The sequence below is a fragment of the Gymnodraco acuticeps genome, unplaced genomic scaffold (genome assembly GCF_902827175.1).
Source record: "Gymnodraco acuticeps unplaced genomic scaffold, fGymAcu1.1, whole genome shotgun sequence".
Taxonomy (NCBI): domain Eukaryota; kingdom Metazoa; phylum Chordata; class Actinopteri; order Perciformes; family Bathydraconidae; genus Gymnodraco; species Gymnodraco acuticeps.
In genome coordinates, this window is record NW_022991783.1 from 1 (window position 1) to 17,500 (window position 17,500).

The window sequence follows — 17,500 nt, forward strand, 5'->3', positions numbered from 1 at the left end:
CTCACACACTGAGGTGGACAGGCCACACACACACACACACTGAGGTGGACAGGCCACACACACACACACACACACTGAGGTGGACAGGCCACACACACACACACACACACTGAGGTGGACAGGCCACACACACACTGAGGTGGACAGGCCACACACACACACACACACTGAGGTGGACAGGCCACACACACACTGAGGTGGACAGGCCACACACACACACACACACACACACACACACACTCACACACTGAGGTGGACAGGCCACACACACACACACTCTGAGGTGGACAGGCCACACACACACACACACACACACACACACACACTGAGGTGGACAGGCCACACACACACACACACTGAGGTGGACAGGCCACACACACACACACACACACACACACACACACACACACACACACACACACACACACACACACACACACACACACACACAACACACACACACACACACACACACACACACACACACACACACCTTGACCACAATTTGGTGAAACGTGGATTTGCATGAAGAAAAGCCACTTCCAGGCCGTCTGACCTGAAGCCACATCCTGGAGCTCCTTCCTCGCCCTCACCCCCCCTCCTCCCCCCCGCTCTATCTGCGCTGGGATTGGCTGTCGGCAGCTGTCAGTCACCCGCTCAGGTTGGGACTGTGGGTTGTTCTGAGCGATGGGTTTTCAGGTTTTGGGGTTTAGTTTAGTTTAGTTTGGTTTGAGGCTCTCTGACCACCGACACCAGACCTCTGCTGCACACACACACACACACACACACACAGCTGTAACACAAGGTGAGTACCCCACAACACACACACACTAAAGAGGAACACACTGTGGGGGGGATTTCTCTACGAAAACCCACAGAAATATTGAATCTGACAGAAAACACCGCAGGAGTGTAACAGAGTGCATTTTGCAAATACCTCTCCATACAGAGATTGTCTTTTCATTGTTATATTTCAGTCATAATTAGAAACTGTATTTGTGTTTTTTCTAATTGTTTGTTTTCTTATCACAGAAGTGAATTCGTCTGTTGTCCCTCCGTCCGTCTGCCTCATGCTGATGTGTTGAAAATAATGATCATTTCTTTGCAATCAATGCGTCCAAAAATGTAATTTCCGTGTGAACTAGTCTCTAATATTTAACATGCTTACATTTCTATTTGATTTAACATGCTGGCCATGTAACGTCTCCTTTGCTTCATGTAATGATGTAGTTTTAAATCATCTTTGAGCAGTGACATGAAGACGTTGTGTTTTAACTTTTAACTCCTAAACATTTCCTAAATTGGACAGTCTTGCACGAATGTACATTTCTCAAAGATATTGAAGTGACTGTTATTTTGTATATATATCGATTGTTGTGCCTTTAATGTGTGCATACAAATGTGTCACTTGATTGTGTACATACATATTTTTATATATATTTGTATATGTGTACTTGTGGGAAACGGTATTTCGATCTCTGTACACACAAACTGAAAGATTGACAATAAAGTTGACTAAAAATAATTTCTGTGTTAAACAGATTTCTACGATGGCTTCAAACAGTCTGTTCAGCAGCAGCTCCGTGATGTACTGGGGTGAGTGTGTGTGTGTGTGTGTGTGTGTGTGTGTGTGTGTGTGTGTGTGTGTGTGTGTGTGTGTGTGTGTGTGTGTGTGTGTGTGTGTGTGTGTCTCACATCATGCTCTGCAGCTCGGGGATGAAGCTGGTTCTGTTGGCTGGACGCTCTTTAGAGCTGGAGGCCATCGGGCTGCTCATCTCCTGAAGACAACAAACTATATAAATAAAACATTTACACTACATAATATAATATATATATATATATGATGTGTTTTATAATGATTGATCATGAAAGTGTTCTCAAAGCTGGTGAAGGTGCAGCTAGTTTGAAGTACTTTGTATACTGCAGGGTAGCTGGTGGATTTACTCCAGGTGGAACTAAAGTCTGATTCAACACTTGATTATATTTCACATCATTCATCCAGATCTGTGAAGTAACTAAAGGTATTAATACATGTAGTGGAGGAAAAGTACACAGTAGCATAACATGGAAATACTCGAAGTAAAGTACAAGTACCTGAAATTGTACTTGAGTAAATGTACTTAGTTACTTTACACCAACAATAGACACTGATCTAAATGTAGTCTGTAATGTACTTGTATGGATCATTTAACCAAAACAAAACGGCCTGCAGAACTAAAATAACAACATAGCAGAACACACACTCACACTCACACACACACACACACTCACACTCACACACACACTCACACTCACACTCACACTCACACTCACACACACACTCACACACACACTCACTCACAGGTGTGACCACAGCCCCCCGGCAGCAGATCTGAATAATAAAGAGCAGCTTCCCTCCTATTCAAACCTGCGGTGCATGAAACACACAGAGAGAAAATGAGGAGGAAAGAGATCTACAAATAGTTTCTAAACGTCCTCGAGTCGTCGGTAAACTCTACAGGACATTGTATATTTGTTTCACCGCAAATGAGCGTTGAAACAAAGTAAACACGTCATAGTAAAACATTTTCATTAATTGTATTCATTGTTTTATATTAAGTTAAGTACTTGTTTTATTGATTTTTTTATAATGTTATTATACATTTAAATCCAATGTTATTTTAAGGAAAACGTAAAAAATAATAACTGTGAAGTTGAAACTTTACTTATTTTTGCCTAAAAATGTCCAAAACAACACCTTTAGATTCAGTTACAGTTACAGAATAACATCGTTTACACAGACCGTGTTCAACTTCATTAACAATGCAACATCTGGCAATTAATGGGGAAATACGAGTGTTTTGTGCAGAAATGTGAATAAAGCGTCGCGTTTCCCTCCTGTTCAAACCTGCGGTGATACAACACAAAGAGAGGCAGAGAGAGAGGGGGAGACATGGGGGGGGGGGAGATGTACAAATGGTTTAAAATGTAGTTTAAATACCTTTAAATTCCCACCAAAACTCGTTTCTCAACGTTGTTTCTGCTCCTGTTTACGATGTGTTTGATTTCGGCGCGATTTGATGACGATCCAGGAACCAAGAGCTGCAGCGGGGATTCTGGGAGTTGTCGTTTTTAGCACTTGTTTTTGACAAAGCGGTTAGATTGTCGTCACTCATATTCATATATCTTCTTAATGGTTTTAATATGTGAAAATAACAAGCACCTTAAAATGCTTTATAGTAGGCCTATGTGGAAATATTATTATCAAGTGTAGAGGCTCTGTGTGTGTGTGTGTGTGTATGTGTGTGTGTGTGTGTGTGTGTGTGTGTGTGTGTGTGTGTGTGTGTGTGTGTGTGTGTGTGTGTGTGTGTGTGTGTGTGTGTGTGTGTGTGTGTGTGTGTGTGTGTGTGTGTGTGTGTGTGTGTGTGTGAACATTAATTTAAGTAAACAATTTAGCACTTAGTTCGCTCTTATCTTTGTATTATAAAATTGTATATTTCTAAATGTTTAAATATTGAACTACTTCATATTAATTGTTTTTATACATTGTAGTTCAATGTGCACAGATATACTCTGACTACAATATGTGTTATAAATATTTGTATTATATTTATGTATTTTAAATGGAGCAATTGTCACAAAATCCAATTCAACAAATTATTTCTAATTCTGATTTGGATTTACAGCAATATTATAAAGACATATTAACCGTTGTATTTTTGTTATATATTGTAGTACAATGTTAAAGATGTTATTTTTAACCTCTCGTTATTCATATAAACTTTTGTATTATTATTATTATGTATTTATTTTCATTCTAAAACATCTTCAGCATCTTCAACAATTTCCTCCTTGAATAAATACATTTGGGGTTCAGGGGTTTAATCAAGGCACAGATTACAGGTTTATTATGAGTCAAGGTTCAAGTGAAAAAGCACAGAAACAAATCTCTGCAACTAGTCACTAGTTCTATACAACTAGTCCCTGGATTTAAGCAACTAGTCCTAAAGACTTCTGCAACTAGTCCTCTTCAACTAGTCCCAAAGACTTCTGCAACTAGTCCTCTTCAACTAGTCCCAAAGACTTCTGCAACTAGTCCTCTTCAACTAGTCCTAAAGACTTCTGCAACTAGTCCTCTTCAACTAGTCCCAAAGACTTCTGCAACTAGTCCTCTTCAACTAGTCCCAAAGACTTCTGCAACTAGTCCTCTTCAACTAGTCCCAAAGACTTCTGCAACTAGTCCTCTTCAACTAGTCCCAAAGACTTCTGCAACTAGTCCTCTTCAACTAGTCCCAAAGACTTCTGCAACTAGTCCTCTTCAACTAGTCCCAAAGACTTCTGCAACTAGTCCTCTTCAACTAGTCCAAAAGACTTCTGCAACTAGTCCCAAAGACTTCTGCAACTAGTCCTAAAGACTTCTGCAACTAGTCCTCTTCAACTAGTTCCAAAGACTTCTGCAACTAGTCCTCTTCAACTAGTCCCAAAGACTTCTGCAACTAGTCCCAAAGACTTCTGCAACTAGTCCAAAAGACTTATGCAACTAGTCCCAAAGACTTCTGCAACTAGTCCTCTTCAACTAGTCCCAAAGACTTCTGCAACTAGTCCTCTTCAACTAGTCCCAAAGACTTCTGCAACTAGTCCTCTTCAACTAGTCCCAAAGACTTCTGCAACTAGTCCTCTTCAACTAGTCCCAAAGACTTCTGCAACTAGTCCTCTTCAACTAGTCCCAAAGACTTCTGCAACTAGTCCTCTTCAACTAGTCCCAAAGACTTCTGCAACTAGTCCTCTTCAACTAGTCCTAAAGACTTCTGCAACTAGTCCTCTTCAACTAGTCCCAAAGACTTCTGCAACTAGTCCTCTTCAACTAGTCCCAAAGACTTCTGCAACTAGTCCTCTTCAACTAGTCCCAAAGACTTCTGCAACTAGTCCTCTTCAACTAGTCCCAAAGACTTCTGCAACTAGTCCTCTTCAACTAGTCCCAAAGACTTCTGCAACTAGTCCTCTTCAACTAGTCCCAAAGACTTCTGCAACTAGTCCTCTTCAACTAGTCCCAAAGACTTCTGCAACTAGTCCTCTTCAACTAGTCCTAAAGACTTCTGCAACTAGTCCTCTTCAACTAGTCCCAAAGACTTCTGCAACTAGTCCTCTTCAACTAGTCCTAAAGACTTCTGCAACTAGTCCTCTTCAACTAGTCCCAAAGACTTCTGCAACTAGTCCTCTTCAACTAGTCCCAAAGACTTATGCAACTAGTCCCAAAGACTTCTGCAACTAGTCCTCTTCAACTAGTCCAGTGCTTCTCAAAGTGTGGTCCGCGGACCACTGGTGGTCCGTGATTGCCTCCTAGTGGTCCGTGAGTATATTAGTAACATTTCTTATTTGAAATAAATACATTTAAGTTTTCCGCACTCTCAAGGGAATATCTCCGCAATGGAGCGAGGTTAAGTTTTACTTTCAATTGCATGATATAGCCCAGCGCAACACCTTCATCAATCATGTTGCCACTTGTTTCTACCATTTTCAGGCGATTTGTAATTTGTTCTAGAAAAACGATGTGTTTTTTGATATTTGTGGAGTTAGGTGGTCCGTGAGTGTTTTTTTATTGGTTAAGTGTCCTTGGTATGAAAAAGTTTGAGAAACACTGAACTAGTCCCATGCATTTTGATTTCAAACAATAACAAAACACATGAAAGGAAAACCTGTGCAGTAATGAATCTGAATCCGGTTTATCACCAGGTGACACGTACGAGGAATTTGACTTGATGTCGTGGTGAAAGTAAAACAAACATTAAAAACACAGATAGAGAACTATTTTAAGAAAACTATAATAACATTTTTTTTTTAAATATAGGAGTATTTACATAGAAATGGAATAAAATGTGGAATAAAATTCTGCAGCAATAAGAAAAGAAAACGAAAAGAAAACAGATATTGTATTATAAAAATATAAAGACAAAAGTATTCAAATGTTTCTGTCTATCTCAGATCCTGCAGTGAAGAGGAGGCCATCACCACCAGAGGACCAAAATGTGATATCCCTCCGCGGCACAGCGCCCCCTAGAGGCCTGCAGGAGGACCATGAAGTGATATCCCTCCGTGGCACAGCGCCCCCTAGAGGCCTGCAGGAGGACCAAAATGTGATATCCCTCCGCGGCACAGCGCCCCCTAGAGGCCTGCAGGAGGACCAAAATGTGATATCCCTCCACGGCACAGCGCCCCCTAGAGGCCTGCAGGAGGACCATGAAGTGATATCCCTCCGCGGCACAGCGCCCCCTTAGAGGCCTGCAGGAGGACCATGAAGTGATATCCCTCCACGGCACAGCGCCCCCTAGAGGCCTGCAGGAGAACCATAATGTGATATCCCTCCGCGGCACAGCGCCCCCTAGAGGCCTGGTTCAGACCGACAGCCCTAACTTCCTGTGCAGCAGCGTGCCTCAGCACTGGAGGAGCAACAAGAGCCTGCCCAGGGTCTTCAGCGTGAGGAACACTCTTATATATAATATAGAGTTTAATTCAGGGATTTAGCCAAGGCACAGTTTACAGGTTTATTATGAGTCAGTGTTCAAGTGAAAAAGCACATGCATCTCTGCAACAAGTCTAGGTCTAAGTGGTGCACTAGTCATAACTTTAGTTTGGTCTTAACCTTCGGTTCTACGTCAGACGTAGAGTTACGCCCAGTCTTACGCCCAGCTGGTGCACTCCACTCCAGGATTTCAGCAAATAGTCCTAAAGACTTCTGCAACTATACCTTTTAACTCTTCAAGTTGTCACTAGATCTCTGAAAATAGTTTTTAGTCCTCTTCAACTGGCTCCGCTCTGCAACTAGACATAGACGTCTGGATCTAGTCCCCATAGTTTCAAACAAACAAAAAATGAGTGAATAACATAAACAACCTCATGAAAGGACAAAATGATGTATATATTATGTACAGTCATTATAGTCATTTCGACAAAAACAATGCAAGTGTTACTTAAATAGATGAGTTAGGAGGGATAATGCTAAATATAAAATTGTTATATTGCCCTAGAAAGCTTAGAGAGGGGTACAATTAAATACAAATATGTTAATAGAAGGATTTATTTCCTCCTTTTCTGGCATACTTTGAATTTCGCTGCAGTTTTATTCAAGCTTTAGCTAAAGAAACCCCCCCCCCTAAAATACATAATATAATTTGTAATATTTCTGTAGTTTTTAAACCTTTTGTCAGAAAGTAATCCTGTGTGTCTCCGGAATACAGGTGGTTGCCCTGGGAAACGACGTTCCTGACGGTGTTGTTGTCGTGGTGATGGCCGGGAATGATGACAACAGCAGGGCGGAGCTACGTAACGCCACGGCAACCATGAAGCAGGGACACGCCTACTTCACTGACCTGCGCTTCATAGGGCGCAGCGGCAGAGGTGAAAACACATTGATAACAATAAGCAGAGGTGGGAAGTATTGGAGTACAAATACTCCGTTACTGTACTTAAGTGCATTTTTCTGGTATCAGTACTTTACTCCACTACTTATTTCTCAGACCACTTTTGACTTTTACTTCTTACATTTTGAACCCAAATACCTGTACTTTCTACTTCTTACATTTTGAACCCAAATACCTGTACTTTCTACTTCTTACATGTTGAACTCAAATACCTGTACTTTCTACTTCTTACATGTTGAACCCAAATACCTGTACTTTCTACTTCTTACATGTTGAACCCAAATACCTGTACTTTCTACTTCTTACATGTTGAACCCAAATACCTGTACTTTCTACTTCTTACATGTTGAACACAAATACCTGTACTTTCTACTTCTCACATGTTGAACCCAAATACCTGTACTTTCTACTTCTTACATGTTGAACTCAAATACCTGTACTTTCTACTTCTTACATGTTGAACTCAAATACCTGTACTTTCTACTTCTTACATGTTGAACCCAACTACCTGTACTTTCTACTTCTTACATGTTGAACCCAAATACCTGTACTTTCTACTTCTTACATGTTGAACCCAAATACCTGTACTTTCTACTTCTTACATGTTGAACACAAATACCTGTACTTTCTACTTCTCACATGTTGAAACACAAATACCTGTCCTTTCTACTTCTTACATGTTGAACTCAAATACCTGTACTTCTACTTCTTACATGTTGAACTCAAATACCTGTACTTTCTACTTCTTACATGTTGAAACTAATAACCTGTACTTTCTACTTCTTACATGTTGAACACAAATACCTGTACTTTCTACTTCTTACATGTTGAACCCAAATACCTGTACTTTCTACTTTACGTTGAAACCCAAATACCTGTACTTTCTACTTCTTACATGTTGAACACAAATACCTGTACTTTTACTTCTTACATGTTGAACCCAAATACCTGTACTTTCTACTTTACATGTTGAACCCAATACTGTACTTTCTACTTCACATGTTGAACACCAAATACCTGTACTTTCTACTTCTTACATGTTGAACTCAAATACCTGTACTTTCTACTTCTACATGTTGAACCCACAATACCTGTACTTTCTACTTCTTACATGTTGAACCCAAATACCTGTACTTTCTACTTCTTACATGTTGAACCAAATACCTGTACTTTCTACTTTACATGTTGAACCAAATACCTGTACTTTCTACTTCTTACATGTTGAACCCAAATACCTGTACTTTCTACTTCTTACATGTTGAACCAAATACCTGTACTTTCTACTTCTTACATGTTGAACACAAATACCTGTACTTTTACTTCTTACATGTTGAACCAAATACCTGTACTTTCTACTTCTTACATGTTGAACTCAAATACCTGTACTTTCTACTTCTTACATTTGAACACAAATACCTGTACTTTCTACTTCTTACATGTTGAACTCAAAATACCTGTACTTCTATTTCACATGTTGAACTCACAAAACCTGTACTCTACTTCTTCTAGTTGAACTCAAATACCTGTACTTTCTACTTCTTACATGTTGAACTCAAATACCTGTACTTTCTACTTCTTACATGTTGAACACAAATACCTGTACTTTCTACTTCTTACATGTTGAACCAAATACCTGTACTTTCTACTTCTTACATGTTGAACTCAAATACCTGTACTTTCTACTTCTTACATGTTGAACACAAATACCTGTACTTTCTACTTCTTACATGTTGAACACAAATACCTGTACTTTCTACTTCTTACATGTTGAACCCAAATACCTGTACTTTCTACTTCTTACATGTTGAACTCAAATACCTGTACTTTCTACTTCTTACATGTTGAACTCAAATACCTGTACTTTCTACTTCTTACATGTTGAACAAATACCTGTACTTTCTACTTCTTACATGTTGAACCCAAATACCTGTACTTTCTACTTCTTACATGTGACACAAATACCTGTACTTTTCTTCTTACATTTGAACTCAAATACCTGTACTTTCTACTTCTTACATGTTGAACTCAAATACCTGTACTTTCTACTTCTTACATGTTGAACTCAAATACCTGTACTTTCTACTTCTTACATGTTGAACTCAAATACCTGTACTTTCTACTTCTTACATGTTGAACCCAAAATACCTGTACTTTCTACTTCTACATGTTGAACCCAAATACCTGTACTTTCTACTTCTTACATGTTGAACCCAAATACCTGTACTTTCTACTCTACATGTGAACTTCAAATACCTGTACTTTCTACTTCTTACATGTTGAACTCAATACTGTACTTTCTACTTCTTACATGTTGAACCCAAATACCTGTACTTTCTACTTCTTACATGTTGAACAAATACCTGTACTTTCTACTTCTTACATGTTGAACACAAATACCTGTACTTTCTACTTCTTACATGTTGAACTCAAATACCTGTACTTTCTACTTCTTACATGTTGACTCAAATACCTGTACTTTCTACTTCTTACATGTTAACACAAATACCTGTACTTTTCTACTTCTACATGTTGAACACAAATACCTGTACTTTCTACTTCTTACATGTTGAACACAAATACCTGTACTTTCTACTTCTTACATGTTGAACCCAAATACCTGTACTTTCTACTTCTTACATGTTGAACACAAATACCTGTACTTTCTACTTCTTACATTTTGAACTCAAATACCTGTACTTTCTACTTCTTACATGTTGAACACAAATACCTGTACTTTCTACTTCTTACATGTTGAACTCAAATACCTGTACTTCTACTTCTTACATGTTGAACTCAAATACCTGTACTTTCTACTTCTTACATGTTGAACCCAAATACCTGTACTTTCTACTTCTTACATGTTGAACCCAAATACCTGTACTTTCTACTTCTTACATGTTGAACTCAAATACCTGTACTTTCTACTTCTTACATGTTGAACCCAAATACCTGTACTTTCTACTTCTTACATGTTGAACCCAAATACCTGTACTTTCTACTTCTTACATGTTGAACCCAAATACCTGTACTTTCTACTTCTTACATGTTGAACACAAATACCTGTACTTTCTACTTCTTACATGTTGAACCCAAATACCTGTACTTTCTACTTCTTACATGTTGAACACAAATACCTGTACTTTCTACTTCTTACATGTTGAACTCAAATACCTGTACTTTCTACTTCTTACATGTTGAACTCAAATACCTGTACTTTCTACTTCTTACATGTTGAACTCAAATACCTGTACTTTCTACTTCTTACATGTTGAACACAAATACCTGTACTTTCTACTTCTTACATGTTGAACACAAATACCTGTACTTTCTACTTCTTACATGTTGAACACAAATACCTGTACTTTCTACTTCTTACATGTTGAACACAAATACCTGTACTTTCTACTTCTTACATGTTGAACACAAATACCTGTACTTTCTACTTTTTACATGTTGAACCCAAATACCTGTACTTTCTACTTCTTACATGTTGAACTCAAATACCTGTACTTTCTACTTCTTACATGTTGAACACAAATACCTGTACTTTCTACTTCTCTCATTTTCCAAACAGCTGGTTCCTTTAGTCTGAATGTGTGTTTGGTGCGTGATCATTATTCTTTAGAGTCATTGCGTGCCTATTGATTTGAACACGATCCGTGTATCCAGTGGCGTTTCTAGGTGTACAAAACTGGGGGGGCAGAAAGAGGTCGAGAGAGAAAGAGAGGGGGGGGGGGGACAGAGAGAGGGAGGAGAGAGAGAGGGGGGACAGAGAGAGGGGGGAGGAGAGAGAGAGGGGGAGTGTCAAATTACATACTGAAGACCACAGGAACAACACTGTGAGCGCATACATTTACGTACACAGCATGGGGATGTCATAGTAATGCACCTTCATACATGGAGTAAAGGTCACCATCACAAAGTAATTCTTAACAATAACAACAACCGTAATGCTTTAGCATTAAAACACCATAGACTGTAAATATAAGGAAAACACAGACACTCATCACCGAGGTCACAATATCAATCGATCCAGCAGAGGCAAAACACAGAAGATCAACAAAATATATGACATAAATGAACTTACCAAAGCTGAAGGCTCACTTGAAAAGAAAAGCGGCACGGCGGTCCTTCCTCTGACAGAATGTGTCTATCACTTTGGCGATGAAGTCCTGTAGTTGCTGGATCAACTGGCTTTCAATTGAAAGCATGGCCAATGCGTTAAGTCGCGGCTGTCCCATGGTGTTGCGAGTGAAAGTCTTTATCCTTTTGAGGGTGGAAAAGTTCCTCTCTGACTCGGATGTCGTCATCGGAGTTGTCACTATTATTTTGACCAAAATAACAGTCTCAGCAAACGTTTCCTCCAAGTTGTTCTCGTGAATGGATTTCAACAGAGACAGGGCAGTGTTTCCAGTGTGAAGCTCACTGTGGCGGTAGAGCGTGGTCAGCTCAGACTTCAACTTCTCCTTGTTTCCCAACGCAGGCCACAGTTTCACGGCGCAGTCAAGCTCAGGTGTAGGAAATGACAGGACATGCTGTGGGAAGAATGAGCTGTCAACAAGCTTTGCAGCGATCAAATGGTCACTCTGTGAGAACCTCTGTTCCACCTGTGAGATGACTGTGTCACAAGCCTCCTTCATCACCGGCGCTGTGCTGCTGACTCGTCGGCCTGGCTCGTCTGTTCCATCATGAGCAGTGGCGGCCAATGCATCAGTTTTCTGCCTCATTTTCTGAACATTTCCTTGAAACGGCAGAGCGCGCTGTTGATCCCAGGTGCATCGATGCTTCGTTTTTGCAGAGTGTTGTATAGAACATCCACTTCTGGCATAAGCAACGAAAAAAACTCCAGGAGCTGCATAAATGCTCGGTCCCGCAGTTTCTTTGACAGGCCGTATGCCTCACTTATGGTGACCGCATCCCATCCTGGTTGTGCGCATATATGCTTCATACACTGAAGTAGTGCATCTCGGGTCTCCCAAACCGCGTTCCATCTCACAGCCGGTGTTCCGGATTAACTGGTTCCCCGATCAACTGGTTGACAGATGTGGAGGCGTGGCCTTCGACTGAAATACACATTTCGATCGCTTCTTCTGTCGTTTACATAAATCTTTTGGTATATTTGGCTCCATAGGAACACTTTCATGCACATTCAGTACCAGTGTGTGAGGTTGTGGTTACGATGGCGATATCCGGACGCGAACAGCGAAGACTACAAAAAGAAAAACGAGTTGACTGGGGATGTCTGTTCAAAACATTGCGAGCTCCAATAAATCATTTAAACCAGCTATTGTTGCCAGACTTATTACTGAATATCGGTCTTAATGTGATACCAAGTCCATCTGAGACCTGTGTACACCTTCAGACAGCCTCCAAGTGAAGCACATGTTCTTTACTCACAGTTTGAAAGCAGCGTGGAGAAGTCTTCAGCTGTGTTAAGCTGTGATCCGCTCGAATAAATCCTTAAAACCAGCTATTGTTGCCCGACTTATCACTGAATATCGTTCCTAATGTGATACCAAGTCCATCTGAGACATGTGTACACCTTCAGACAGCCTCCCAGTGAAGCGTACGTTGTTTACTCAGAGTTTGAAAGCAGCGTGGAGAAGTCTTCAGCTGTGTTAAACTGTGATCCTCTCAGGTAAACTGTGATTCGCCCATGGGGAAATGGGATCCGCCCAGATTAAACTGTGTTACGACTTTTGTGGCTATCTACCAGCGATCATGTTTAATATGAAAGACACACACATCTACATCCCTTATAAAAACGACATTCTTCAGCACTCATCCAGATAACATGTGACTGTTAACTCGTTTTGCAAAGATAACAGCAGAAATGTCATTGCTGCATGTGCAGGGATATTAGACTTTAAAATGCTGATGGGTCATTAATGTTGGTCTCGGCAAACAATATTAGGAATCCTCTATTCAAACCACATAATATTCAGTGTCCATCGACATGAAAATAACAAAAAAGTTCATGCTGGACTCAAACCCGAGTTCCAACAGCAAAAGTCACTCCAGCCCTGCGCGTTATGAGTGCACCACAGATCAACACGACATATCGAACCACCACACTATAATATTTTAGATTAACCTTAACACACTTATATGTAAAACTAACACTTATCACAACATAATGTCGGCTCGCAGGCTGATAAACTAGGATATCTGATCTCGGTGGGTCTTAATGAGGCTTGATACAGACCTCAGTCAGTATACTATATTATAATATGTATATTATATGGCTTAAAGTGTACATTCGCTCACATTATAAATGATAGTCGGGTTGCATTTTTCTGGAACTTTTTAACAAGGTTAATCTAAAAATATTATAGTCTGGTGGTTTAACACGTCGTGTTGATCTGTGGCGCACTCATAAAGCGCAGGGCTGGAGTGACTTTTGCTGTTGGGACTCGGGTTTGAGTCCAGCATAAACTTTTTTGTTATTTTCATGTCGATGGACACTGAATATTATGTGGTTTGAATAGAGGATTCCTAATATTGTTTGCCGAGACCAACATTAATGACCCATCAGCATTTTAAAGTCTAATATCCCTGCACATGCAGCAATGACATTTCTGCTGCTATCTTTGCAAAACGAGTTAACAGTCACATGTTATCTGGATGAGTGCTGAAGAATGTCGTTTTTATAAGGGATGTAGATGTGTGTGTCTTTCATATTAAACATGATCGCTGGTAGATAGCCACAGAAGTCGTAACACAGTTTAATCTGGGCGGATCCCATTTTCCCATGGGCGAATCACAGTTTACCTGAGAGGATCACAGTTTAACACAGCTGAAAACTTCTCCACGCTGCTTTGAAACTCTGAGTAAACAATGTACGCTTCACTGGGAGGCTGTCTGAAGGTGTACACGTCTCAGATGGACTTGGTATCACATTAGGAACGATATTCAGTGATAAGTCGGGCAACAATAGCTGGTTTTAAGGATTTATTCGAGCGGATCACAGCTTAACACAGCTGAAGACTTCTCCACGCTGCTTTCAAACTGTGAGTAAAGAACATGTGCTTCACTTGGAGGCTGTCTGAAGGTGTACACAGGTCTCAGATGGACTTGGTATCACATTAAGACCGATATTCAGTAATAAGTCTGGCAACAATAGCTGGTTTAAATGATTTATTGGAGCTCGCAATGTTTTGAAAAGACATCCCCAGTCAACTCGTTTTTCTTTTTGTAGTCTTCGCTGTTCGCGTCCGGATATCGCCATCGTAACCACAACCTCACACACTGGTACTGAATGTGCATTAAAGTGTTCCTATCCAGCCAAATATACCAAAAGATGTATGTAAACGACAGAAGAAGCGATCGAAATGTGTATTTCAGTCGAAGGCCACGCCTCCACATTTGTCAACCAGTTGATCGGGGAACCAGTTAATCCGGAACACCGGTGGCCGTGGGATGCGTCTCTGTGTTGCCTCTGCAAGAGCTGCAACACGTTTTGGAGCACCGGAGAAAAAAGTGGAAAAAGCAGTTAGATCTGCAAAAAACACCTTCAGGATGCTCATCCTTGCTGAACACAGTTGCTGCAGGGTCAGGTTCAGTTGGTGGGCGTAGCAGTGAACAAACTGAGCGTTTGGGTACGTCTCCTTCATCACCGTCTGTACCCCGCGCACGTTACCGCTCATGACGGCCGCCCCGTCATAGGTCTGAGCGATTAGCTTTTCTTTCAGCTTCAGGGGTTCCAGAACAGCCTTGATGCTGTTAGAGAGACCTACACCAGTTTTTCCCTTTACTTCCACAAACTCCAAAAAACGCTCTGTAACTGTGAGGTCAGGCATAATGTATCGCAGCACAATCACCATTTGCGATTTACAGGAGACATCGGTTGTCTCGTCGGCCTGGACGGCAACAAATGATGTGTTGTCCACTTGCTTGGCTATTTCCTCCCTGTACACATCATACATGCAGTCCAAGAGTTCATTCTGTATGGTGCTTGATGTCCCTTTGAAAACAAGCTGAGCTTCGTAGTGCCGTCGAAGCCTGGAATCGCCCTCACACATTGTCTCGAAAATTGACCTGAATATCCCTGGATTCAGAGAGTACGCCGACTCGTTGTGGCCCCGCAGTGCTGTCTCACATTTCCCACACAGTTTAATACAGGTGATGATCCGACCAAGCACGTACCTGTTTTCTTCCACCTTCCTATTATGAGAATCAATGCCGCGTCTGTAGGCGCTGTCAATCTGACCTGCAACATTCACCCTTCCAAGTAATCCCAATTTTACGGCATTTTCCAAATGACTGTTGCTGCTCTCATGCTTCATTGTCCTCTCCGAAAGATGCTTTAAGTCCTTGTAACCTGTCCTCGACCAAGTACCTTGATCTTCACCAAAAAGCAGGCAAGGAAAGCAAAAGAGGGAATTCTTCTGGATGCTCGCCGTTAGCCATTTCTTTTTAGCAAACCACTCAGCGTTAAACCCACGTTTAACTTTGCCCGCAGTCTGGACCATTTGGAAATCCGGTGGATGGTGGGCAACGAGGCGCTTTACCTCCAGTTTCTCTCCGAGACTAAGTGTCTCAAATGTGTGCTCCAGTAAATGGTCAACTTCATTCATTTTCTTTCAGTTTTTTACTTCTTTTAATCGCTGGTGATGTTAGCTATATGCTGCTCTCTCGTCTCCTCTTCAAACTACACGTGACGTTTCGCAGCACTGCACACGTGAGTACTTACAGCCAATCAATTCTGAATTATGTGAGATGACGTATGGTGGGGATGGGAGCACTATGCCCCTACGGTCATTATTTTTTTGCCACACACATTAAATAGAAAAATACTCTGAGCATGCGCAGTGTAGTTTTTACAATCACCGTTCACTTAGACTGTGAGAGGGAGGGGCAGGATCGGGTTTTGTCCCACATGGCTCTAAACAGCTCAAAACGGCACTCTAGACACTAATTAGAAGAACACAGACTTAAACAGAAATGTACAGACGAATCAGATTATTAAACATGACCTTAAAATATATTTTATATGTTTTTTAATTTATTTTTTAGTATTTTTTTGTAATCATTATTTGTAATACTTTCTTCTGACACTTACCTGCCCCTAATGACCCGCCGCCACTGCGTGTATCCATCATTTCCTGGTCTTCTCTAAAGAAGAGGGACCAATGGAAACGTTGTCATGTTGCCGTTGTTCAGCATGGAAACATTCATTAGCTAACAATGACATTATTGTTCTATTAATATAAAGGGAGGTCAGGTACTCTTTAAAGCAGCTGCTAGTTATGGGTACTTTTTACTGAAGTACACTTCAAAGCCTCTTTACTTTGACTTGAGTAAAGAATTTTAGTCAGTACTTCTACTTTCACCAGAGTATTTTTAAACACGAGTATCTGTACTTCTACTTGAGTAAAGGATGTGTTTACAATGCCATCTCTGGTAAACAGGTAGCTTTGTAAATATGTGAATATGTGTGTTGTTGTCTTTTTTCAGGTAAGACCTTCACCCTCTCCATCAACGTGATGACCTCTCCTCCTCAGGTCGCCACCGTACACAAAGCCATCAAAGTAACTGTGGACGGACAGCGGCTGCCGAGACGTCAGTAAACACCAGAGGATGAAATACATACATTAAAATCATGTTTTTATCCAAAGCTAACTGTTCTTTCCTGTGTTTGAACAGGACAGAGGCAAAAGGAGGTGAAATCAGGAGTGTTCAGGGCCGCCTGCAGCAGCACTGCATCAACAGGTAGGTGTACTTTAATCCGATTAACATAGCCCAACATTAGCCGCCTTTAGCTTAGCGGTGGTGACGTGAAGTCATGTGACCGTGCTGTAGTTCCTTTATAGCCCAACATTAGCCACCTTTAGCTTAGCGGTGGTGACGTGAAGTCATGTGACCGTGCTGTAGTTCATTATAGCCCAACATTAGCCACCTTTAGCTTAGCGGTGGTGACGTGAAGTCATGTGACCGTGCTGTAGTTCATTATAGCCCAACATTAGCCACCTTGAGCTTAGCGGTGGTGACGTGAAGTCATGTGACCGTGCTGTAGTTCATTATAGCCCAACATTAGCCTCCTTTAGCTTAGCGGTGGTGACGTGAAGTCATGTGACCGTGCTGTAGTTCCTTTATAGCCCAAC

The 17,500-nt window shown here is 40.9% G+C and overlaps 1 protein-coding gene and 1 long non-coding RNA gene across 3 annotated transcripts in view; one reads left to right on the forward strand and one right to left on the reverse strand.

Moving 5' to 3' along the window:
• Positions 1–532: 532 nt before the first annotated feature.
• On the reverse strand, positions 533–3,082 carry LOC117535206. Of its 2 annotated transcripts, XR_004567380.1 has the most exons (4): positions 2,981–3,065; positions 2,342–2,407; positions 1,696–1,778; positions 533–763 (listed from the first exon to the last, which is right to left on the reverse strand). It is a non-coding gene; the product is annotated as an uncharacterized LOC117535206 (long non-coding RNA). The 2 variants fall into 2 exon arrangements; XR_004567381.1 differs by lacking the exon at positions 2,342–2,407 and having other exon boundaries at positions 2,981–3,082.
• A 2,603-nt stretch (positions 3,083–5,685) lies between these two features.
• Positions 5,686–17,500, forward strand: part of LOC117535204 (runt-related transcription factor 3-like) — a 13,646-nt gene continuing 1,831 nt past the window's right edge. The window contains exons 1-6 of the mRNA XM_034199593.1: positions 5,686–5,719; positions 5,962–6,237; positions 6,353–6,453; positions 7,215–7,374; positions 16,854–16,958; positions 17,043–17,108. Coding sequence (XP_034055484.1) covers positions 5,686–5,719; positions 5,962–6,237; positions 6,353–6,453; positions 7,215–7,374; positions 16,854–16,958; positions 17,043–17,108 — 742 coding nt within the window. The remainder of the gene's footprint in view (positions 5,720–5,961; positions 6,238–6,352; positions 6,454–7,214; positions 7,375–16,853; positions 16,959–17,042; positions 17,109–17,500) is intronic.